Below are 26058 nucleotides of genomic sequence, written 5' to 3' on the forward strand. Positions count from 1 at the left end.
TTCAGACGCCGCTACCGGTCACGTAAGATACACGTACGTAAGGCCAAGTACATATTGAAACACACTTACGTGGGCAGTTATCTTCTGTAAAAATATTTACAATTTAAAATAAACCAATTTAAGAAACGGGTGAAAGTAAAAAAATAGGATACAGAAAACTCCCTCGTCCCACGGAACATCACCTAAATGAATATCATTTGGCATCAAGAGTCAACTCATCACCTTAAAATTTGTATGTTACAAGTGCATAGTTGTGTTTCCTCCTCCTCACCCAGTGGCATTTACAGTTGCTCCAGGCTGCGAGCGCAGCGCTACGGCATTAGGACACACGAACCTCACGACCTGCCCTTTCCTTTTCAAGGAAACCTGCTATAAAAAAAAAAGATTTTCCCAAAGAGCGAGCCATTATGTCAGCCATGTGATAAAAACGTGGCTAGAACAGCAAAAGGCCATCTTTCCTGAGCCAGGAACTTTAAGGTTAGAAAGACTGTACAACTGACACTGTCGTGGTTTAACCCCGGCTAGCAAAATACCACGAAGCCGCTCTCACAAATCCCCCTCCCCTCCTCCAGTGGAGGGGACGAATTGGAGGAAGAAGAAATAAGGAAGCTCGTAAAGCCCTTTCGGCAATCAGACGGGTGAGAGCACGTAAAGCTGGTAAATCAACACGGGAGAGATGCCGCCTGCGCTGCTGCGTGCGTGCTACGTTCAAGCCTTAATGTTACTACCAGCCATGGCTACTACGTACTGTTCTGCCTAATCCTCCCGAGTAACCCGTGATTCCTTCTGGAGGACGTACGTACCACCTTCCCCGCAGAGACTCTCCTACGGCGGTTAAAAGCACCGTTTCCGCTCGCGCCGTAGCGGTCTGCAGTCAGGACATCGGCTCTGACTGCTCTGGTTGCAGTCGTACATGCTCACCAATCTCTCTGCTGAAAACGAAGCTTTGGGCAATGGAAGCTGACTGTTACACTTGCTGTTTTTCAAGATGGGCATTTCTTTGGCATTCGTTAGGTTTTTTTGCCCAGACATTGGCCACTGTCATAAATGCTCAAATTGATACACTTTTAGCAAGCAAGGAAAACAAACCCCGGAACTGATAGCAATTTAATGCAGAAGCGATTGTGTGATCACCAAACATCTGATGTTAGATGTCATTAAAGTGCTGCTTTATAATCTCTGCCAGTTTGTGCTAATTAGAGACAGAGAGGCTTGGAATTTTTACAAATCCCAAAAGTCACATCTGAACAGTCTGTCGAATCACGCTGTCTTTTCGCCTGGTGAGGAAGCATCCGTGAGCACTGGAACGCTGCATTAAGCTCTGCGGTTCAGTAGCAGCCGTCTTTCCAACTCTCGTCTTTCACGCCGCCGTAGGTTCTGGGAGTGGGTAAGGATCTGAAACGAAACGAGGCGTGTTTCAGTTCCTACGTAACCGCTGAGGTCTCCACCTACAACGCGTAAACATTTTATAAAGAACTGGAATACACACTTTGCTCATTTACTTCTCCGCAATGGAGTTTACCCAAGATAAACCCCAAAGCATTTTCAGTTTCAAGCTCTGCGTTGTATCTTGGCAACTATCCTGTCAGAAAAACGTCTGCGTAAAGAGAGAGAGAACTTTTGCTGTTGTGCTCTGTGAGGACACAAACTTCATCTGCCACGTAAGAACAGGCTGTTTAAAACCTGGTTTAGAGGGTGAGGTTTTGCTTACGTCAGAATCCCGGCCTTTGCAGACACCTCACCACCGCACTGCGTACAGACGCTGCCCCATGGAGGCAAAGGTTAAAAAAAAAGCTGTGACAGTTGAGGAAGTGAAACTTTTCTGTAAGACAAGGTGTGAATCAGATAACCACGCTTCGCTGCCCTCAAGGACTTCCTGCCAAAACCAACCGCTTTTCGTTACGCGGAGCTTCACGTCGCTGACAGACCGGCTCGGCGTGCGGAACAGTCGGTGGCGTGACAGTGGCTCGTCACCCCCGGCGCTCACTGCAGCGCAGCACTCCTCCGCTTCTACACCTGCTGCACCTTTTCGTCTCTCCTGCGGTTGTTTCCCAAAGCAACTGCTACAGCCGGGTGCCAGCACAGGCGCTACCCCTGAGCTGAACACGCAGTTTCGCCCTGCGGGTAACCGCGTTTAGTTTGATGTGAGCTTGGGAAGTGCTGCGGGTTCCTCCTCTGCCCTCACCCCTCTGCCTTCCTACACTGCCTAGCTGCTGGAGGAGGGAAACTGTTGTCATCGTGGTGGTACCCCTGCCTGACAGAGGGATGGCAAAGGGAACTGCCGGAGCTCTGACTTCAGAGTGCGTCAGTCAGAGGTACAAATGAAGTTCCACTTCCCAGCTAGATTTGGATGACTTTTTCCCATACGCAGATACATTCTTACTGCCTTCTCAGCCAGACTGAGACACTTGGTTTACTTTACTCACTATCTTTCCTTAGTCCTTTCCCTCACTCCACCTTCTAATTCAAGAACTTTTTTCTTTTGGTTCTGTTTCAAATCTGTTTTGGAAAAACAGGCAGGTACTTCAGGTGGAATTTTCCATTTCCACTCAAAATACGAACCGCAGCACGAACACGCAGTGCACCAAATTCCTTAGGAAAACTTCCAACTAAGAGTTCCTGTGACGTACTCACCTGCGAACAGGCTGTGCAAGTTTGCTACGAGGCACTGGGATGCCCCCCGTGGAAGGGGCGCTGGGTCTGGGCAGCCCACTCCTCATCCCCGCTGTCCCGGCGGGTCTGGTAAGGGTAGTGCTGTTGATACCGCTGGCCGGGCTCGGCAGGCCGCCGCCCTGGGCTGCCAGGTGCCCCGGCGAGGAACTGCTGTGCGTCAGCTGTGCGGCTTCGGGAGAAGCCACCGAGCCGGGTCCGTGGTTACTAAATGCTTTCACTGGTTGTCGGAGAGCTAGGGGAGACGGTGCTGCCGGCGAGCGGAATTTACTCGAAGAAGGTACTGGAAAACAAAATGCGGGAGTTAACTTTCAAGCTTAAGTTACAGTATAACTGCAATTAAACCCAGGAAACTACTTTATGTGAAAATTCAAACAATATGGGATGGGTGATGGAATACAGCCGGTCAAGCAGCAATGAGAAACAGGAATTCAGATGTCCTCTTTGCCACGTGGTTTTGATATCAGAGCTCTAATGCCCCATTTGTTTACTACCAATATTTGTTTCTCTGGATTTGTAAGTAATACTAGTAAGGCCCTAACCATTACATCAGTCAAGTCGGAAGAAATGCAGGAGAATGTATTTGCTAAGAAGAAATCTAGCTGCTTCAGAAACCCGTGAGCCTAACGCCATCCCTGAAAGAACACGGGATTCTCGTGTGACACGGTCCTTAAATGGATTCAAAGCGCGTATTAGCTCTCAGTGACGAAATTCTGAGCACAGAGCAGCCTGAGCTTTCTTTTCATGCACTTCTTTTTAACCAAATCCACTGAATTAGAATTCACCTAAAGCTATGGTCACGTCCCAGATTTATTGGCTGACGGGGAACAAAAGATAAAGCCAGGCAACTCCCAGCACAAAAAAGATTGAGGTCCCGCTATAAAACTTAAACCAGGCAACTCCAGCAATGTACAGCCTTCCTCTTTTCACAAACATTACCCTAAATTATCAGTGTAACCAATAGCTGAATTCAAATACTTTGTATCAGAGTTAGTATGTAAAATACAGCTCTTTACCAAGTTCCTTCTAGGAAAGACTAATAAACCCATTTAGAGGCTTAGACTTCCAGCACACTGCCTGTGCAACAAGGCTGACGTGCAAACGTACGCCACTCCATCTATTTTTGTATCTCTCTTGTACTCAACGCCGTCGATGCAACAGCAAGAATCCTTACATACTGTATACTCAGGGGTTACTTCTGAATTCTAGATGACAGCTAGCAGTGACTGACAGCTGATCCTCCCAGCAGAAATACGGACAAAACGACCATTCAACAGTTCTTTGCTAATGCCAAACCTCCCACGTAATTCTTCCTGAGCACGTGAAACATTTTCAAACTCTGCATCATGTATCACTAAACAGAATACTTAAGACTGATCCATTCTCTTAATAATTAAAGGCCATTTCACTAGCTTTTAAAACTGATTTGGGTGGGTTGGTGACAGTCGACAATCGGGAAAGTGAAATAAAATCACGTTTAGTGAATTTGCATGAACTCTCCTTCCTCCACTAAATAAATTTACACAGAGACCAAAGCCGAATCCTCTTCGACCGACGCTGTACACCAAGAAGATGGTCCTTCCCGCAGCTTTTACTGTGTACATGGTAGATCCACTAAGAGCATGAGGAGGGACTAGGATTGACAGGAAGGTGACATCCTAAATGGGGTGCAGAAGAAGTGCTCGTTTCAGGTTGTATTTTGGAGCCATTCCTTTTAGGGGATGTCTAAGAAGATTAATATGTGCTTCACTGCAGATGTGAAGTGGATCTGATTCCTTTCTTGATTATCCAAGAGAGCGCTTCCCCTGGCAGCGATGTCAAACACAGCATGAAGCCACTCATGGGAAAAGCTGACAAAAAAGGTGGGAGAGATGTCAGCAATACATGACAGCTGGTAAGTAGTGGGAAGAATAAATAAAAACCCCTAAAATAAAAACCTTGGTGTCAAGCCAGAGGATGGATTAAGGAAAGCATTAACAGCAGAATGAGCAGCCAAGTGCTCCCAGGACTAAGATACTGGATGTGTTCAAAATGTGCCATTGCCTGTAATGTCGGTGCAGTCGAATACACAGAGTTTCCAAGGGATTCCACAGTGTAAACACAGGGAGCTTTTATCACTGAATGTCTCATTACAACACTTGCTTGGAACACACGCACAGGATGTCGGCAACCGTCCAGCAGAGCAATGCCAGGGTATGAACGCTGCCCGCAGCGTTGGACCTCTTCTAGGCACGACAGGGAAAAGGCCTTTAGGTAGAGAATAGAAGCGATGAAAAGCGCTTGTCATATCCAGTAAATCAGCCCTCTCCTTTCTCACCGGCGCTGCGTTGCCCGTGTTTTACCCCGCTTCCAACCGGAGCTGTCGGTTCACGAGCCGTTTCCTGTCAGCACAGCCCTGCAGACACTGCTGAGGGCACTCTTCATCCTTGTACATGAGGGGCCGAATTGTCTGTGCTCGGATCGCCAAAGCCGCCCACGGGACGCAGTCTCTGGCAAACCGCCTACTAATGCTGCTCTACACATAAGAATTTTGTCTTAGAGCAGTTTTGGGTATATAATAGAATGCAGTTTGGCCTGGTTTTGAGGCAGGATCACACAGAGGGAGGAACTGCCTTAGTCAAAGGCAATTTGATAACTGTATCCCCGTGGGCAGTATCGAGCTGATCCGTGTTTAATAAAAACACCCAAACACGTAAGGGTAGCGCTTGACAACTTTACACAACCCCATCTCCTTAGAAACTAAACAACTAGAAGCAACTACAGTTAAAACATCTGGCAACCATAAAAACAAAGGGCACTGCGCAGTCACAGCATCGAGATTTCCCACCCTCTCTGGATTCTGGGCAGGGAGCAAGCGATTCCGCACCGGGAAAAGTACGATGCGGTGAAGCTACGACCTTATCTGGTTTGCACCCCGAGGCCAGCCGCTGCACACCAACTTGAAACCAGAATCGGTGCTGGTGCAGCTGTTAAATCATGTAACTGTTGTGATGGTTCAGACCAATACGGAAGCACAGAGGAGATGAACCAATGGGAGTCAATCAACTGTTCTGTCATCTCAGCACAAGGACACGGACTAGTTGGAGCAGATCCGGAGGAGGGCCACAAAAACCTGGAGCCCCTCTGCTATGGGGACAGGCTGAGAGAGTGGGGCTTGTTCAGCCTGGAGAAGAGAAGGCTCCGGGGAGACCTTATTGCAGCCTTCCAGTACCTGAAGGGGCTTATAAGAAAGATGGGGCAAGCAGGGCCTGTTGTGATAGGTCAAGGGGCAGGTAATGGTTTTGGGCTCAAAGGAAAGAGATTCAGACTAGATATAAGGAAGATTTTTACAATGAGGGTGGTGAGGTACTGGAACAGGTTGCCCAGAGGCTGTGGATGCCCCATCCCTAGAAACATTCAAGGTCAGGTTGGACTGGGCTCTGAGCAACTTGGTCTAGTGGAAGATGCCCCTGGTCACTGCAGGGGGGTTGGACCAAATGACCCAAACCTTTCTGTGATCTGACTGATACTGGACTGCTGTGTAAGCTTTAAATCTGTTATAGCGAGGTCATGAGTTATTTGAATGTGTTTTGAACTGTTTGACACAAAACGGTAAAAGCAGCACTGGTGTCTGTGTGTGAAAGGTGCCAAACTATGTAAGGAACAGCATTTTAAGGTACTAAAACGAAGTGCTGCCCATAGTTTATTCTTTTGAAACCAAAGTCTTGTTCTGTGACCGCACGACGCTTCTATAACCATGAAAATCTCAGATCAGAAGCAGGAAAATCAACACATCAAGGACTACAAGGCAGCAGATAACTGCGAAGGACCTGTTGGGTCCTCATTTGCAGTGAGGAACGACGGCAGCTAGGCACGGGAACACGTAAGCGGCAGCGCAGCACGCTCAGTTCCTCGTTCTCTACGGTCTAATAAAACTTTACAGATAACACAAACTCAGAGAAGTTGATTTTCTGTACATGTCCACAGCTCCCCATCAATTCTAGGAAGTGTTCCCGACACCCAGATGAAGGCGAAGGCAGAGCCAGCTGGAGAGACAGCGCAGAAAGCTTTGCAGAGGAAGCGAGATGTGGTCTTACGTCAAAGCAGAGCACGGGGAGAACCGTTTTCTGTGCAGCACGAGACACTACGAAGCCTGTTGGAGGCCTCCCATTATGCCACGTGAATCTGTTTCCAAAGTCTTTATGCTTGGCTAAATCCCTCGGCACGGGAGGAAGGTGACTGGAAGAGGTCGGCGTCATTAAACCACCGAGAGAAACGCAGGCATCCCGTCAGCCACCCTCCACGTGCGCACGGGAGGCTCCTCCGGTCCTCGAGGGATTCTAGCAGGTGGAGCTTACGGACTGGTCTCAAGCGGAACGCGATGTTTCAAATGCTGCCTTCTAGATCGCAACAGAACCAACGATGCTTAAAAGCAAAGCCATAAGCTTGTTTCATCTTAGCAGAGAAACTGAGGCAGCGTGACGTACGAGACCGCCAGCATTCATCACAAATCAGTTAAAACTTGTCTAACTGGATGAGAGACGCGGGATTATCGCGTTTTCTTCTCAAAAAGATGCCAACCTCAGCCGTTAGCAAACTGGACGGTGAGAAATCAATACAGATGTAAATTACTGTATGTTGGGATTAATCTGCCAGGCTGGAGAGGAAACGAGGAAGCGCAGGCAGGTGCGCGCAGGTATGCGCAAAGGTCTCTGCTCATCGTTTCAAGGATAAACCCGGTAGCTTTTGTTGCCAGCACAAAGGGTATTTTCACTTGAAATGTATATTTTTTCCACAGTCAAAAAAAAAAAAGAACATTTTTACAACTTTTGTTTTACAAAACTGTGTTTTCCAATTAAAGAAATTCCCATCCAGATGTAGCCCTAATGAATAAGGATTCAGGACTCTACTTTTCTAATCCAGATTCCCTGATTAACACCACAAGTCATCAATCCTTGGATTTTATCTCAAAATCCCATTTAATACCTTCTTTCCTACATGATGCAGGGCTGCGTTTTTAATGTTTAGACCGGAAAGTTACATACTTGGATACAGCAAGGACCACTTGGTTCACCTCGACATGCAGCAGCGATTTTATTAATGTAGAATGTGTGAGATTTAATGCAGGTGAGCAGTTATCAGAGATTTGCTGGAGCTCGACACGAGGCCGTAAAGTTAATTACCTCCTTTTGTAGATGGAGTTTGAAGAAACTGTTTGGTTTTGAAGGCAGCACGAGGCAAATTTTTCTGCCTTTGCAGAGCTGTTGAAAGACAAGAAGTGTTATATTTGTCTAAGAAGATAAGAAAAACTAAATTAACTGGGAATTTCAGAATTGCATCCACTTGTGAAGCGTCATGGAACAGAGTGAGTAAAAGACTCGGAAAGCTGTTATGGCTCTGGAAGTGATGGCGTTTTTGAAATGGTGCTTGCTCTAATGGCAGAGAGTTACAGAGGAGCGTGTCAGAAACTTTGCAGTGCAAAACGTGCAGATTCTGCAAGAGGGAAGCTTCTCGCAGGGCAAAAAGCCCAGAAAGGCAAAAAAAATTAATACACCAAAGGGAAAACCAAGCCGCCTAGCAAACATGCTACAGCAACGAGTGCAAGATTAGATGAAAATTAAACTGTCATATTTGACCTAGCGAGACTAAACTTTTCATTTTAGGGAGTTTTTTATCCACACGCTATACAGAAGTATAAACCTTTGTCTAAATATCATTAGTTATAAAAAGGTGTATTTTTCACTTATGCAAACAGAAGCCATTTTGGGAGATGCCTGGGGTTTTTTTCCCCTCGAAAGGGAAAAGATTAGATGAAAATTAAACTGTCATATTTGACCTAGCGAGACTAAACTTTTCATTTTAGGGAGTTTTTTATCCACACGCTATACAGAAGTATAAACCTTTGTCTAAATATCATTAGTTATAAAAAGGTGTATTTTTCACTTATGCAAACAGAAGCCATTTTGGGAGATGCCTGGGGTTTTTTTCCCCTCGAAAGGGAAAGAAATTATCCCTTGCCAGCATGTGGACAGCACGACAAAAACTGGGGTTTATTGCTCCTGTGTCCTGCTTTGTGTCGAGCAATGTTCAAGGGCTGATGCTGCTCGGAACCAACCTCCCCTCACCAAGAGCGAAGCCAGCGTTCCAAGAGCTGTGCAGTCTCGGCAGGGAGAGAATTACCTATTGCCAGAAGGAATGCACGGGCTCAGCGCATTTTCACCACAGCCGGCTTCAGCGGGGGGAAAGGAGGAGAGTGCTCAAGGAAACAAAGCTTTGCCTACAAAGGCTTCTTCAAATTACGTTGTACGAATGAACATCCCTGCTCACCCCGGTGTCTGAAGTTTCATACCAGCGTAAAACTGATTGCACCAGCCCAGCTTATTTCATACTGAGAAGGAAGAAAGACGGGGGGACAGGGGTGCATAAGGAGCCTGACCCTGAGCAAGGAAGCTCAGTCATCCTATTGGCAGTCAGCAAATATCACTGTAAAGAAGGCAGGGGAAGAGCAATTACAATCCTAATAATATTAGTTAATGCTTTTCTAAACTTGATAGCATGTAATCATCGCCATCACCTTTCCTACCCTTCAGTCAGTGCAGAATTCACAGTATTCTGGGAGCTACCAAAGTCGTTCATCACAGGTTTTACCTTCGTCCTGAACACGTACCTAGGTGGTCTGTTCAGTTTAGCCTCACTAACTAACTAAACCCCGTCCTTTCCAACGAACAAAAGAAAGGAATTAGAGTGCTTATAAACGTAACAAAATGCTGCCTGTGACTAGTAAGAATTTAAAAAAAATCAGTTCCTTCCACCAACTAGAATCTAATGCAAAAAAACATGTGGCAATATGCAATTCTTATTTAACTTCTGGTACGTGGTCTCACTGCAGACTTTAAGGCATCCCCATAAGCAGTCAATTAAGCACAGTAAGATGTTTAGAAATGAGCACAATCCCTAGGAATTCAGTGAGGGAGACCACTGGACAGGGTGTTTCTGTCCACAACTATTCCATTATACCATTTTTTACTGAATCAGTGCTTTTGTTACACCACACAAAATCAAGAACAGCTTCTTCTTTCATATTTATGATCTCGAGTTTAGTTTGCCTTCATTCATTCAGTTACATTTACATATGCTTCTGAGCATGGCACTGAGCTTCTTCCTCCGCCGTTATTTACAATACTTGGAAGTCAGAGATGTGGGATGACATGGAAGGGATTTAAAATACATGTATCTCACAAATTCCTTCCTTCTCAGTGGAGACTCCAGGAAATAGAGACTCAACAGCTGAACAGTTCTGGGCACTGAATCACTGGTTGGAACTTGAGGCAGTGCAACGTGAGCAATGCAGAGGGAACGTGCAGCCCGAGATACGCGCGGGGCGCGTGCTTATCCACACTACCTGCTGCTCGTCAGGTGCTCCATGTGCTGTTACACCACCGTCGCAAACGGCGCGTGCCGAGTGCACCCAGGTACGTTTACTTCTCATCAACCAAACTGGAAACCTGTTTCCTCAACACATCCACCACCACCTCTTACTCTGAACGTGCCAAGCGGCTGGATGGTGGCAAACAGACTACTCACTCTGCTGATAGGTTGAACGAGCTACAGCTTGGCTCTTTGGGAAAGCCTTGTGTAACTCTCCTTAACGACGTAACCTTCCTGTGCTCACAGTGCCAGGGAAGTGCAAAAGTGTCACACACAATCCATGAGAAAGCATGTAGCTCCTACATGGAAGCCACCCTAGAAGTTCTACAGCTTTGCACTATGTGGTGTAGGACACAAATGCAGAGACTTCCCGTCATTCTAACACTTGGAAGTCTAACAGCTACCAATTCCTTGGAGGACACAAGTATTACTGTTACATTCCTGTGTTTTAAGATGAAGTATTTAATAGCTTTCATATTAAAAAGCACTTTATGCCTAACTGTGTGAGAACCAGGTGTAAATCAAGATTCTAAGAGTTAAAACTGCTATTTAATTCACTCCTTCCCAATCTCCTTTCAAGAAGGATTTTGATTTTTTACCACCTTACAGCTAAAACTCAAAATGCCAAATGCTTTCACGTCCCACAGTTGTACCTCTAAACACAAGTATCTTCCCTCTATACTCTTTAAGCAAGTGTGTACAATTTGTCTATGTAACAGTAACAGGGATTGTCTTTTCAGAAACTTACTGGATTCCTAACTCATTTCTGAATGCCAGCGACCATAGCAAGTTCAACATCGCAGCCACAGCAAATGTGCGAGTAAATTATGAACAGCAGATCTTTGACAAGGAGAGAAGTAGTGACCTCGGGTGGCAAGCCAGCATCCTTGCAAAAGTAAGCTCATGCAAAACGAGCAGGTGTATGAGGAAGCTCTGAATCCCAAGACCCAGAAGTCATCGCCAAGGGAAAACAAAAATTTGCCACAGCTTAACAGTGCTTTGTGCAAGGTGACAAAATGTGAAACCGATAGAACAAAAAATATGCAATAAAAAGGACACAATTCTGGAAATTTTTATACAATGTACAGTTTTGCAGAAATTTTTTTAATCCAGACGAAACAAAGATACTTACTCATTGACTTCATACACAAACCGTTTTAGGATTGTCAATAGCAAGACTCTGACAAACATCTGTAAGAGCAGGGAAACTGTAAAAGCTAGAAATCTGGGCTTTACTAATGATATTTCACCTACATTTAACTGTAAGTTGGTAAAAAAGTTCACATTGGGGGAAAGATTCCCATGAAAGGCAGGCAAATTTACCTAGTAACTTCTGTGATTCTCAATCCATCCACTAGAGGAAAAAATTATATAAACGCAAGTCACACTGCTTTGGCTCCTGCAATGAAGTAACTCACTAAATACCAAATATTGAGACTTCTGCTGCCTGATCTTTCCATAAAGTTTCACTGTCAATGCACTTTTAATACTGGAAATAGCCCTCTAGCCAACTAAGCTGCCCTCTGTGCTCTTCCCTTCCCTGTTACACCAAATAAAATCTGTACAGATTTTTCCTAAAAATATCTTTTTCCTTCATTTTCTTTCGGGTCACGTTGATTATTCTTCCCACCACAAAACCCACCCAGTTGGGAGAGCTGCCGTCCCACTGCTCTGAGGGTTTTGTAGTGGGATAAGCCTGCATCTGAACTATTCACATGCCCTTTTCAGTTGTGAATCCCACCTTCTGAGCGTTTGTGAAGAGTGGGAGAAGAGGGGAAGGTAAAAGGACACAGGGGTAACTGATAGGAACAATCACAGGGGCACATTAACTTCTTTGGCTACGGTATCACACACCTGGGACTGACTGTCCACACCCCCCTTTCATCTCGTCCGTGTCCCTAGGAAGACAGGAATCTTATAGTCATTGGCATGGTCAGAATTTAAGTGCATTCAGTTGCATTAACACTTGACAGGACAAGCTAAGGCCAACCAGGTGTGCCAGTATGCCTTTACTGTGCAGTGGTTAAAAAAACCCAGTTTCATTCACAAATATTACATTTCCCATCAAATATTTAGATTACCGATGAACTTTTATGAGAGAACTTTTATAGTTCAAAGCTCTACACATAAAAATATGCATATTGTGTCCTTCTCTTGAAAATGTCACACAAGGTTATTAATTCTGAAACTTGTTTTAAAGTAAAATGGTCAGGAAACATTTAAAGAACAGGAACTGTCAATACTGAGGTACTGACAGTGAGTAGTTAAGCTTCATTTGCTCTGGCTCCTCTAAGGTCACCATTTTTAAGAGACTTGTGAGGTTAGCAGCGTTTTCATGCCAGCAGCTCACTTTTGGACAATTCAGCAGCCACTGATTTATTTCATGGGACACAGGTTCATCCAGACCTTCTCTGAGAAATACTGACACTTAAAAAAAGTCAGTAACATCTGCAACTGAATATATCATTTCCAGGTGACAAAATAAAAGAAAATAAACTGAAAACAATGGCTAACCTTGCATGAATCATTTCAGATCAGATTTCACTGTTTTTAAGAAAGCAGTTAACAAGATCTAGGTGAGTATTTTCGTAGCCTAGTAAGGTTTTGGAGTCTGAGAATAAAATCCAACAGTACAAAGCACCATACCTTCTGTAAATCACAGAAAATAAAACCTTCCTGAAGCATGTGACACTACTGTAGTTGTACTACAGTACTTGTACAGATGCTGTTAGGAAACTGGATGATTACCTTAATGAGAGATCAGGAATTCTTTGGATATACTCAGTACCACATTTTGTGTATAGAAAAAGCAGATTTTCACACAGGTGTGATTAAAAAAAAAAATCAAGATTAGCCTCTCCAGTGTGACATGCAATGTTCCTCTCTGCCGTGAAACTGGAAGGGAGCCGAGTACCTTCCCTTAATTCTGAAACACAGACCGAAGTGTCACGGAAGGTACTTACTGGCTGAGGCTTGAGGTTGAATGCGAGGTATTCCTCCATTTGGCACTTGGAAGTTTGAGTCACTTCTGCTGTTTTTCACAGACTCTGCTTGGATGCTCGATGTCCTGGACAGGTTTGGAAGACTACGCCTTAGTTTTTCTGTATGGAACAATGCAAAGATACCACGTGTCATCTGATGCGGGGCACAGTCCAGGTTATGAAGCCAGAGTTGAAACCCAAATCCAAGGGACAAAAATGTCAGCCATATAAAACTACCCTGCAATTTAATAGCCTATTTTGTTACATTACGTTTCTTCCATTATCTTCAGTTAGAGTTCTGTACTGATCTCAGACCTATCATATACAAAATATTTACATAAAAAAGCAAGAATGTCTGTTTTTCACCTGTGGTAAAAAAAAAACAAAGCCCAGCGTGTTCTGAAATTGAACCATACCTGGATTATCATCCTCTGGGGTTTGGTCTACCATGACAGGAATGGAATAGGCAAAGCTAATTTGCAGTTTTGCACCCTTTTGGAAGTATTTGCCTACAAAGTTATACTATAGAATGCTTGCCTGAAGATTAAAAACACATGGTAATTTTTGAACCAATTTTTAGGACTACCCAGTGCCATACCAGCACATCATACAACAAACAACAGCCACCGACTTGGAGAGAAACTCTTCACACACAGCATTCAAAAATTATTGAAATGTCCAGTTATGCTTCATCTTTCATGTATGGTCCGACTACTTATTCAGCTCATACTGTTTTTTTAAGGGTCTTTAAAATTTGTACCATCGCTCACAGAACACAAAAGGATGCCATTAAATCTCTCTCAGGTCTAATGACATTCTGTGTATCTCCAACCCGTGCGGAGCTGGACGGATGACATACTCCAGACAGACAAAGTGGCCAACCTGACTCTGTAGAGGGCTGCAGGAAAGAAGTACGAATTCCTTGGAAGTGTTTCAGAAACGCATGATCACACACTCTATTTTGATCTCTCTGGTATGTGGGATACCAGCTTTTAGTACCTCGCCTCTCATGGGATATTTCTAGCATGCATTAGGAATTCCCCACGAAGTCACAGTGCAACTGATCAGCTTTCGCGTTGTACATTTCCTACACACCTAAAGTTTCCCCAAACCACAGTTTACTAGATGAGACTTAACCTAACCCTTACAAAGGTATTCTTGAAGAGCTAATTAAATTTGCAGGATCACCTTCCTCAAAAGTGCTATCCTAGCACGCTGGTTTTCCTGATTAAAATTCTAAAATGTCGTGGTCACTGAAATTCTCTAAGTCTACACGAGGGGGAAAAACACACAGAAAAGAAACAGTTTAAAAAAATGCATTCCTATTGCAGACACTTTGCATCCAGCTTACCTGAAAGATGAAAAAATAAGGTGAATTCTTAATACCTAACTATACATTATTTCTGAAGTGAAGATTTTATTTGCCCAATAACTGCATTTGTTAAAATGGGAATACCCTTCTGAAATTTCAACCCAATTAAAGGAGTTTCTGCCCGACTGCTACCAGGAAAAAGTACATTGAGGAAGGAAAATCAGATCAGAATACGATGTTTTGTTCTATGCCAACACAGCTTAACCGCACTGAGTTTACTGCAAGCTGTATTTTTCACTACACAGCTGTTTGCACAGTTTTGTGATACCTAAAGTATCCAACAAAGGCATGACTTAAGCCCTATTATTTTTAAGGCTGTATTCATGATCAAAGAGCTGAGAGTCCTGCAGTGCCAGAAGAAAACATTCAACTATCTCACAGGTATGCATAAATTGTTACGTTACTCTTCTCTGACCACAGTGACTTTCTCTGCATTTTATTCTGTCATCTGCAAGGCCTAACCCTGCTGGTGAACGATGGTTTCCCTTGGGCTCTGCTTCATTTTACTGCATTTGCCTGCCAAAACCAGAACCCGGTCACCGTGAAACTCAATTACAACCCAGAGCGACTGGATGACACCTCAAATAAATACAGGCCTATCGACTCAGCTGATTGTAAGGATTCCCCAGCAGAACTTAAGCTTTGCTTGCTCTGCTTGTACGTCAACAGCTCTGAGAGGAGACCATGACGATACAGAGCCATACAGTTTTAGCACTGCACACTGACCAAAATCCTTTGCAGGAATGACAAGTACTCGCTTAATGAATTTGAGACCAAGCTTTTTACCTTCACTTTTGACACTACTAGTCTGCAAATCCGTAGGATGGCCCTGAAGTGAAAGACGAGGTTGCTGTAAACGGCTGATCATAGGCTGGGGCGACACTCGACTGTATTCTATGCTTCGAGCAGGAGATCGGGAGCGAGGTGAATTCCTTGGAGATTGTTTTGGTGAAGGCCAGGGAGAACTGCGAGGTGATGGCGAGAACCTGTTAACAGCAGGGTGCACTGTGTGATGCGTGCCATCTTCCTCATCTTCTAAACTCTGCGCATCCAGCTCCTGATCGCTGAATGTGCCTCGCCTTGTAGAATTGCAGGAAGAACCAGAACTGCGCCGAGACGCGGTCGCTGCATACTCTTGCCGGAGGCCTGGCAACGAGGAGAATATTGTTTACTTGCTTCCAGCCCACAAATGGTTCAAACCAGAGACAGTGCATACAGATATCTACCCCAGTGCTCAAACTCACGTTTGGCACGCCTTTTATTTGAGATATTAAATTAATTCCATATTAGTACCAATAATGTCTTAAAATAAGTAGGTGAGCTCATTCCTTTTCCTCCTACAGCAACCATCAGCATAGGTGTGTTGTGCACTTGTTCCTCTCCTCTCCCAGGCTGGATACTCCCACACAGGCTACATGTCAATTTTGGTATCCTGTGACATCCTATAACAGTTACAGTGGCTACAATGAAGTGTTTCCTCCAATGTATCAGTAAATGTAACAAAAAAGCTGCATGATGAGAGAAACTGGAGTTGTTTAGACTAGTGGTCTCCAAAGCGGGGTGCACACATCCCAGGGGATACGCAAAACAACCCACTGGGGTGCAGGAAGTTCGTTCTGTACTACTAATAAAATAGTATTTCTAAATGAGTATTTATTTCATCTTTATCTCATCCTTTTTAAGTTTCTATTTTTGTGTACATTTGTGTATTTTTTGTGTAGATAATATACTAGTAGAGTAGTACAGGTATGTAATTTATTTAAGAAAATAGATATATAGGGGGTTTGGGATTTTTTTCACTGGTGGGTAGACAATAGAAAAGTCTGAAGACCACTTAGACAACTGAGATTACTACCACTCTGCAGTCCCAGCGGGACAAAATGACAAAGCCTCAACCAAACCCACAGTAAAAGAGACGTCCACATCAGTGTTTTTCTCCACTGTTCTTTGCCATACTGACCTTACATTTTGGCAATTTAAAATCATGGTTAAAGCACCGAGGCCAACAAGACTGGATTTTGTTGGGAAGGCACCGATCTCCTGAGAAGACTGGTGGCAGGCAGTAGTCAAGTCTAAACCATCCTTTTAGCATATATGCTAAAAAAAACATACTCTCCTCAGCATTTCTTTTGTCCTCTGTTCCTGAAGAATACTTCTGCACAGCAACTTCCTTTCCTCATCCTGGAGGCAGAAAGTCCCTAGCCAGCCTTCTTGGGAGAAATATGTTTGCACATCCATAGTAGCATCTACACCCCTTTTCCATTCCCGCTGAGCAAGTGCTCAGCGGAGCAAGTGCAGTGATTCAATAAAAAAAAAAAAGATCAGCTGCTCCACTTCATTATCAGGATGGAAATTACTTACTTTCTTCCTGCATGCGTGCTAAAATCTGCACATCTGTAACATCATTTAGCTTGTAATTAGACCCAATAGAGTCTTCATCCATCTCTGATGCACTTAATTCACTGTCCAGAGAAGACTGTGGACTGAGTGGAGGATTTCTATCTGCTGAACTTTTAAGATGACCTATAGAAAGAAAATAAAGTAATAGAAAATGTTAAAAATAAAACAAAAAAGGCAAGCTGGATTTCCTTTCCTAGCAAAAGGACCATCAGTCTGAAAACAGCTGATGACTGAGACACTGCGTCTGACAGACCATTTGAAACATTTGATTGCGAACCTCAGCTGAAAATACAGTTTACAGAAGCAGAGCTTAGTCTTTACCTTCTAAAATTGAGCTACTTTTTTATAAAATCATTACAGTCATGGCAAAGCAAATTAGTGACATATAACCTGGTCTACCAGTGCCAAGTTTCAACTGCTGTGAAGTCTGCACAGCTCCTTCTGTAAGGGCAACTGCGGACCGGTTCCACTTGTGCTTTCATTCTCGTCTCTGCGCACTACCTACAAACTAAGTTTGACCATGTCTTTCTTGGCATTAAGGACTTGCTGATCCAATGAATATTGATTCAGTTTGGAATGCTTAAAATACAGTTTATCTGAAAATACTACCTAGTATAACATCCCAGCAAGCTACGGATAGTGGGGTTGTCAGTGCAATGTTTTTTCATCTTCCCTGTGAGCTAACTTGAGTCACAGTATATATAAGAAGCCAACGTTCTGACATTAGACATATGTTCCAGGCATCGATTTTTCTGATGCAAAGAAAGTGCCAATGGTGAAGAAGGAAGGCAGCAAACATTGCTGGAAATCAGTGTTTACACTGATGATTGGAAAGCCTCAAGAAACGCCTTTAATTAAAATACATGCTTCTTCCTTAGATTATGTTGTTTATCTCTCAGCAGTACTGATGGATACGTTGCACACCAAACGTTTCAGTTAATAAGCAATAGGGTAGTTGCAAAGACTTTACAACTACCAGCACCTAACCTCTGAACACTTACTAGGCAGCTTACACCCCAGTCCATTACAGGGTCAATTCTAGAAGCCACTTATGCACGTGGGAACTCCACAGAACTGACACTGTGTGTTCTGGTCCACCTGCTAGTATGAACCAGTCAGTGTTCTCTGGGGCACAGCCAGCCTAGAAAACATGTAACATGTATCTCACGCCAGGCAGCATGTAAGGAAGCCTTTCCTAAAAAGCTTGACTCCTGCAGGATGCCAAGATCCTGCAAAAGACTGATGGGTTTTTGGTGTCTTACTCTAGTTCAATGTAAATGTACTCTGAACACAAGTTTTTGAAAGGAAGAGACCAGACCCTCACGCACTTACCTGAGGTACCAGGAGGTATAAGCTGTTTCACTAAAGCAGACTTCACTGGTGTTGAGGAGGGAGAGTTGAAACCACTGCTGTAGGGGCTGCTAGTATTTGGGCTGTAGGAGCTTGCATAGCTGACCGCAGTGAAAGGACTGCTGTACAAACTCTGTCTCTTGAGAGCTGTACGGAAAGAGAGGCAAAGTGACAAATTATACTGAAGGGGCCAGTGAAGAATGAATACAATGTGATTTAATTACTACACAATTTAAAGTAGAACATGGCAGTCACCGGAAGTTTTTCAACATTTCTTCATCGCCTAGATACAACTGTGAAAAGAGTGGGAGAAGAGGGCAAGGCAAGACAGCAACAAACATCTTCCTTGCAAAAATCTAAGATCACTACAGCTGATCTCTTCAAGATGTTCAATGTAGGCCCTGGAGAGGAGGAGGGAGGCAACTCGAAAGACAGCAGTAGCACAGCTACACTCACATACATCCCACGCACAGCTACATACAAACCAGAGCACACCACGAAGTCTACTTCTCCAGAATCCACAGGCCTGTCCAGATCACACCGTATTTCAACAGTAACCCCAGACTGGCACCACAGAACTAAGCAATACTACCTACAAAATTCCCCAAAGCTTATGTTAAAAGGAAAAACCATTAAGCATGGCAAATGCTTCTGGTTATATTTCTGGGTGCCATGAACCCTAATACAGCAAACCGTCTGCAGGATTATTTCCTTCTCTATGGCTCCTGTCCTACTGTTTTGGGATTTTTGTGTCCATGGGCTTCAACCCCACATAAGATCTAAACCCAGATACTTTCCTCTGCTATTCATTGCAAATATTTCAATGCTCAAATATTTTTAGATGAATTTTAACCTCCAACAAACATTTTCAGTATGATACTGCAATTCCTCTAGTTGCCAGATGTATGATTTCTCTAGTTACTTTTATGACTATTTTGTTCAGAAATTTAAAATTTAATATATCAGAAAATGGAACTTCAATGGGACAAAGTGAGAAAAGGAAATTTGGTCACTTCCAGTAAAATCTGTTCCTTCATTGCTGACAGCATTTTATGCCAGAGTTATATATTAACAAAGAACAAATTAAATTGCAAAAGATTAAACTGAAAGCTAGAGATCTAAACTTTACGGCATGTAAATCTAGATTAGATTAAGTTGCAGCCTACCTAGCTGCTAGAAACTGAACTCTAAGGTGTGACAGTACTGAAACTATGCATACACATTATAAACTGACAAGAATGGGCATAGCAAATGTATGGCAACACACTCAGGTGGTTATAAAAAAAGGAAGGGCAGAAATTAAGCTCTTCAAAGAATATTGTGTGACATTTCTGTTACTGAAAAAGGGCTCCAATTACTGAAGTAATAATTAGACTACTGATAATAGTGGGCAAAAAAGGGGGAATTGAACTCTGTTCTACTGTGCCAGACAAATCGGCATTAATTCGTTTACTAAAAATGCTTTTAGTCAGTGTCAGAATTGTTTGTTTTGCCATCACAAGAAGCCAAGAGACTCAGTTGCATGAAACGCTGCTTTCAGCAGCATCCTCCTTCTCACCCTACTTTGTTCCTGGTCACTACCTCCTCAGTTGTTCCATACAGGCAATGGTGGGGCTGTGCTATTATCCAGCCCACGAGAGTGGATGTGGGTTAAAAACACCCAGAGTACCTTAGCTGATTGCACCAGTGAATTTTTTTTTTTTGGCACTACTGAAAACAAGTATCATCCAGCCAAATGGATGGCAGAACGCAGCACAGGGGCAGGAGCAGCAGAAACTGAAGTTGCCTTTCAAGTATTTTAATTAGAGTGACAAGACAGTTACAGATAAAGGATGGAAAGTTTATATTCCAGCTTTCGCTGCAAGTCTTAAGTGATACACACTGATTTCCGCAATCAGTGAATTCTAGCAAGTATTCTTGAGGTACCTCCCGTTTATCTGAGTGTCAGAAGGGAAATATCTTTTGTTACAAAGCTTGGTTAACAAAACGCAGAACTGCAAGCCAGCTATATTCTGGTTGACTCTGATGAGAACTCCTTTGACAGCAAGTTCTTCTGGCATTCACACAGGAACCCCACAGCATCTATTCCAACTAAAGTCTTGTTCTCGTGCCAAAAAAAAAAATTTACTTTTAATCTCTTGCCAAAAATGACAGCAAAAAAACTCACCCTAAAATGTAAGTCTGCACCACACTTTATTTCGTACTTATTACACAGACAAACATTTTAAAATATTAACCACAAATTAGGAAACAATCGTAGCACTGTACAACCTTCAAAGCAGGCTCTTTGTACATCTCCATGATGATACAAAATATTTGATCACACAGAGATTTCTTTAGAACAAAAAAGCATACTTTTGATACATATAAAAAGTATGCTGTGGTACATGATAAACTTTATATGGTACAGCAGGTTTCATCCTAGCTAATGTGAACTCCCACCTTCCTCAGTGCTGTTTTCTCCAGAAAAAAAAACTGGATTCAAACAATTGTCTAGTCTAGAATTCCTAAAGTTTTTCCAACAGGGATTTCTGTAACTTAGGAAAACATTACTATTTTTCAACAACTAGAGATACTAGGAGTATCAGACAACATTAGTAAGACAGGTAACTCATTTTAATGTTGAAATGATGCTATACTAGATGAAAAAATAGCTTACAGAAGATTGCACATTAGCTTTCCAAACACCAAAGGGGAAGGTTAATGGTCAACATTTTTATTTTAATGTAAATTCTTTTATACCATTCAGAAACAGTATACAACATCTAATTTTAGTAATGTTTGGTTAAATTGGTCTTGAATCTCTCTTTTGCTCTAGAAAAGAGGAATAGAAAAATGTGAGTGCAAAAGACTCATGCTGAGGTGGTCCAGAAGATCTACTGTATGAATCAGGTCTGGTTTTTCCAATTGCTAGACATGATAATTATTTTTGTTATGATTAAGTGACGAATTTATTCCACCAGTCCCAGCAGTAATTCAAACCAATCATTAGCGAGAGCTCTCACTGAGACCAAAGCTTAGCTAAATAACTGCTGGTTTCAAACAAGCTCAACGCGTAACTGAAAAGTCAGACTCACTCACCATGGAAAAGATCACAGTTTTTATACATGCAGCCACACAGCTCTCCTCCCAGCTAGGCCAACCACGCATTTGATTTCAACTGTTTAAATAAAAATGCTGTCTCAGTAAAAACTGCAATATGACCAAAGTTACCCTTCTCTAATTCTGTGCAAGCGTGTCTTTAGAAAGCATCTCTTCCAGAAATTCTCCCGCCTAGTATTTCTCTGCTCCTGCAGCTGCTTTCTTGATTTTCAGACCACCGTGTGGTAGAAGCCATGGTTTCCAGCCAACACAAAACAAGACTCTTGCAGTTCTCACCAGGGACCTGAAGCATGGCTAAGAGATATCTGCACCAGAATATACCCAAGGTTCTCTCTAGTCTGAACATGCTCCCAGCACCGAGCAGGACTCGTGCGACTGTAAAGCTGAACTAACCAGCGAGAAGGTGCTGTGCCTCCCGTGTTCTCAGGAACTGCCCACAGCAGCACGGAGCTGAAAGCTCCTCTGCCCTTACCACACAATGGGAAACATTACAGAAGAGGAAAATGTGGAATACAAGAGTGCATTTGAGAATGAGAAACAGCAAAAAGGTGCTAGATTAGGAAGACATAACAGGAACTGACAAAGACAAAATAGCCAAGGCACAAAACATCAACAAGGATTCAGTAGAGAAAGTAACAGTAGTATGAAAAGCCTTATCTGTAGAGACTGGAACTGATCAACTCCGAACAAGTAACTAGTAACTGGTTAAGCAATGGGTCCATGGATACAAGGGAACATACAAGTCACAAGATATCCTAGAAGCTGTGGGGCAGGAAACACACAAGGTTACGAGCAGCACTTTTGCCTTCTCCAGTGGAGCTTCCTGCTACCCTACATCTGTAAGGCTGGGTGCTCTGAAAGATGATTTTCTTCTTTGCTACAAACCCATTTTTCCATGCAATCTGCTCTAACCAGCAGTGTCTAGTTCCCATCTCGTCTACCAATAATATTTTCCTGTTGTTCCTACAGAGGAGTTGCAGTATTCTTGCAAGTATCACTGCCAGAGACAGACTCTCAGGTCTATGGGAAAAAAAAAAAAAGGAGGTAAAGTTGCCTACACACATCATCCGAATCATAGAATCACAGAATGGTTTGGGTTGGAAGGGACCTTAAAGACCATCCAGTTCCAACCCCCCTGCCATGGGCAGGGACACCTTCCACTAGACCAGGTTGCTCAAAGCCTCATCCAGCCTGGCCTTGAAGACATCCAGGGATGGGATCCCTGAAGACATCCAGGGATTGATCAAACTTTGTCCATTTCACAGAAAAGCTTCCTGCCACCCTGCCTCAACTATGACTGAATTTTGAAGGATACCCTAAGGGTAACAGAATTTGTGGTACTTCTGGAAGATTTCTACTCAGTTCTGAAAAAAAGTTAAACCATGAACAGAATCGTTCATGCTTAACTGCTATCCAATCCAAAATACTCAGCAGTATTCAAACTCCCAAACTTGTATCATCATTCATAAATCCCTGGGATCCAGATACTTTTCATTGTTTAGGATTTCAGTCTTTGCCCGTAGCAAGCTATGTATCACAGTAACTGTTCAGGAAAACTGTTAGCAGAGGTTTGTCAAGGCAACATACACAAAGCACAAGAAGTAGGGAAGCTCAAAGGTGACTCATACTGAAGGCACTTTAACCATTATGCCCATGATTTTTATAAGAAATGGACTTTTCATGTGATCTACCAGCAAGGTTTTCAAATTCTATTAGAAATTATTTTAATACAAACCAGAATAAAGACTGAATTGCTCCAGGAAAGAATCCAAGAAGGGGAAAAAATTTATAGTCAAACTCAGCACAAAGTTTATGTGTAACCATGTAAAGGAGCTGATAGTTGGGAACACTCCTGGAATTGTGTGGTCACCTGTCCTTAGCTCAAGTTCAGCCATTCTGCTAATTCCTGAAAACAGCAGTTAAAAAAGATAGATCACACATAGCACAAGACTGCAAAAAGATGGAAATACAGGGAGAGAATAGATACTAATAGCAAGAGAGTTATGTCTCAGTATATAAAAAAAGCTCTAACAAAGAAATTAAAATAAAGCAAGAAACCAGATGGACACACAATTCTAATCAGACCTTCAGCATTTTGCTGCTGGTTTGACATCAAAAAGGCTGGGAACAAAAGGGTGGAGAATGTAGGCTTCCATCCTCACAGGGCCAAAGCTGAGTCCTTCTCCAGTTGTGAATACAACCAATTAATTTGTATCAAGGAAGAATCATGAACTCTGGTTTTTTTTTTTTAATCTGACTGCGACAAGATCTTAAGTTACAGGGCATGGGACGAAAAGACATCAGTATTAGCTCCCCAAAATATTCAAGAACTTCAGCCTTCATTTCCACAGATGAAGTAAAATAGTTCATCTAGCAGAAAACTAAGTTCCACGTTAACATACTGACAAGCACCGAACAATTGTGCTATTTTAAAATAACAGAAACCTGTATTAAACTAAGACAAGAAAACCTCCAAGTTAAGGACATTGTTTCTTCCTGAAAACTTCCGACCAAACTGTAACCATGCAAGTAGTATAAAACTCCAAAATCATGACTTGTGGTCTATCTAATGCTTCCTTTCATTTTATTCACACAGTGCAGAAATTCAGTAGAATGAATTACAGTTTGCAAACCATAATGAAAACACCAAGACAGAGCTACCTGCTGGATCTCACCCTCTTCTCTCACAACTATCTATTAGCTAATTCTGACTGTTAAGAAAGATGCACAACCTGGTGGGGTTAGCGTGCAGGAACTCACCTGACATTGTCTGTTCCAGCCTGTGGATCAGCGACTTTTTAGCACTTTCAATGTCAGGACTGGGGTAATCCAATACCTGCCTGCACCAAACTAACGGGCTGACACATTTTTTTACTGGACTTGGTTTCTTCTTTGGGGAGGTATATAACCTGGAAAGGAGAAAAAAAGAAATCTGTAAAGACAGACAAAATGAGCATAAGATCAGGGGCGTAACAAAACATCACACGGTATGCTAATTCTATTTTTATACTATATCTACACTACAGTCCCTAATATACAGAAAGCACAAGTTTTACCTTTAAATTAACCATTTTGGATATAATACTGATAACACATGTCTACCCAAGGACTTCTGGCAGAAAAAGCGATGCCTATGTTGCTATAGTGGGGTATGCCGACAGATAGGGCAGAAACAAAACTGCCTTCACTTTCCAGACACATTAGTGAAATTGTCCCTATACCTAATCACATAAATCTGAAAAGATGAATCCTGATTTGTACATTTAAGTAACATTCACCCGGAAGAAGGAAATAAAGCACTATACAAAATGCGACTTTTTCCAAAGCACAAAGATGTAGCAAGTGATAATCATCTCAATAGGCAAGGAACAGTGCTGAAGTGCACAGAATGCGTCCACTATTTCAATATCCTTGAATAAGATACATTTTATTTTTACTTACAATTTGTATCCTAGCACCTGATCCTTTAATTTTCCCTTTGAACACAGAACAAAGGGACTCTGTCCTAAGGGGTCAGAGCACTAAAAGCAAGGAACAAGAGATAATGCACCTAGGGTAGAGAGAAACAATGGGACCATATTGTTCCTCAGGACATGCTGAGGCCTTTGCCTGTCAGCACCTCCATTCATTTATTTAAACATCAGCATTCCACGACTGAACGAATTATTCCAGTTTAAAGGGATATTTAAACCTTATATATATTTAGTATGGAACCAAATTTGCAAATGTTCTTCAGCAAAAGACAACAGTAAACTGCAAGATCTGCAGCTCTACCCAGAGCTTATGCATATGCAGAAATAGTTAAAATGAGTGTTTCTTTCAGGAGTAATGAGAGACTTCATACTCCCAGTGAAAATGGTTGTACGCTACACACTAACTTGGGAACATCTGACTGCCTCATCAGCCGTGCTTCCTTACAAGACAGACAGCAAAAAGTTTGTTTCCTTTATACCAATGATATCAGCAACACAGAAGTTACTTCCCACAGTTTTAAAGAGATTATTAGCTAAGCCTTCCCCTGTAATTCTAGAGCTTGAACTCAGTTTGTTTTATAAATAGCTTTAAAAGATTTTTTTTTTTTAATTACTACCCTTAAGGTCATGGCTCACAAAAGCTTCCCAAGAAGCATGCTTATAAAACCATCCCGAATATCTCACCCAAAACACTGATCTCACTTTGTTTACAGCATGCTCATAAACACTGACATTAAAGAGCTACGTTTGCAAACGCAGGAGAGAGGATTTTTATTAGCTGCCAGATTTTCACACAAAAATAAAGCCGTCAGTAACAATGCAAATAGCCAGGGCCACATACTATAGTGCGCGTGGCTTACACTCTGGCCAGTATCCTGCTGGTGGTTAAACCTGAAATTGTAGAATCCTTACCATCGTCCTAAGTACTCTGCCCACAAGAAAAGCTAGAGCCCACCACATATTTATAGCCCTGAACATCCTTGGAAAGCACAAGAATCGCTGTTTTTAGAGTTCTATGTAAACAATTACACAAATTGCTGTACTTTCTGCAATTACCTGCTTATAGTTAAAAGCACTCTAAGATTCACTAACTCGCCAACATTTTGAATTTACTGTCTTTTTACCATTTATTTGCCTGCACTCTTTTCTGTCCTGAGGTATGTTACCCAGTACAAAGAAGTGTCAAAGGCAAGAAAGCCAACTTGTGTGCTGTGCAGGCCAGGCTCACCCGCAGCTCTCTGGATAGCTGACATGCCTTGCCGCGTTTAGAAGTTTGAAGTGTTTACAGTAATACCCACTACAC

The 26058-nt window shown here is 42.7% G+C and overlaps 1 protein-coding gene across 1 annotated transcript; it reads right to left on the bottom strand.

Annotated features, from left to right (window-relative positions):
- Nucleotides 1–989: 989 nt before the first annotated feature.
- SLAIN2 (SLAIN motif family, member 2) lies at nt 990–24191 on the bottom strand (the record flags this gene model as incomplete). The annotated part of the gene is made up of 7 exons (XM_010154559.1): nt 990–1395; nt 2635–2953; nt 13041–13178; nt 15217–15576; nt 16792–16953; nt 18163–18327; nt 24043–24191. Coding segments are annotated over 7 exons (1360 nt in total), but the record flags the coding sequence as incomplete, so codon positions are not given.
- Between the last annotated feature and the right edge of the window lie 1867 nt (nt 24192–26058).

This window comes from Eurypyga helias, unplaced genomic scaffold (genome assembly GCF_000690775.1).
Source record: "Eurypyga helias isolate BGI_N326 unplaced genomic scaffold, ASM69077v1 scaffold29816, whole genome shotgun sequence".
In the NCBI taxonomy this organism is placed as follows: domain Eukaryota; kingdom Metazoa; phylum Chordata; class Aves; order Eurypygiformes; family Eurypygidae; genus Eurypyga; species Eurypyga helias.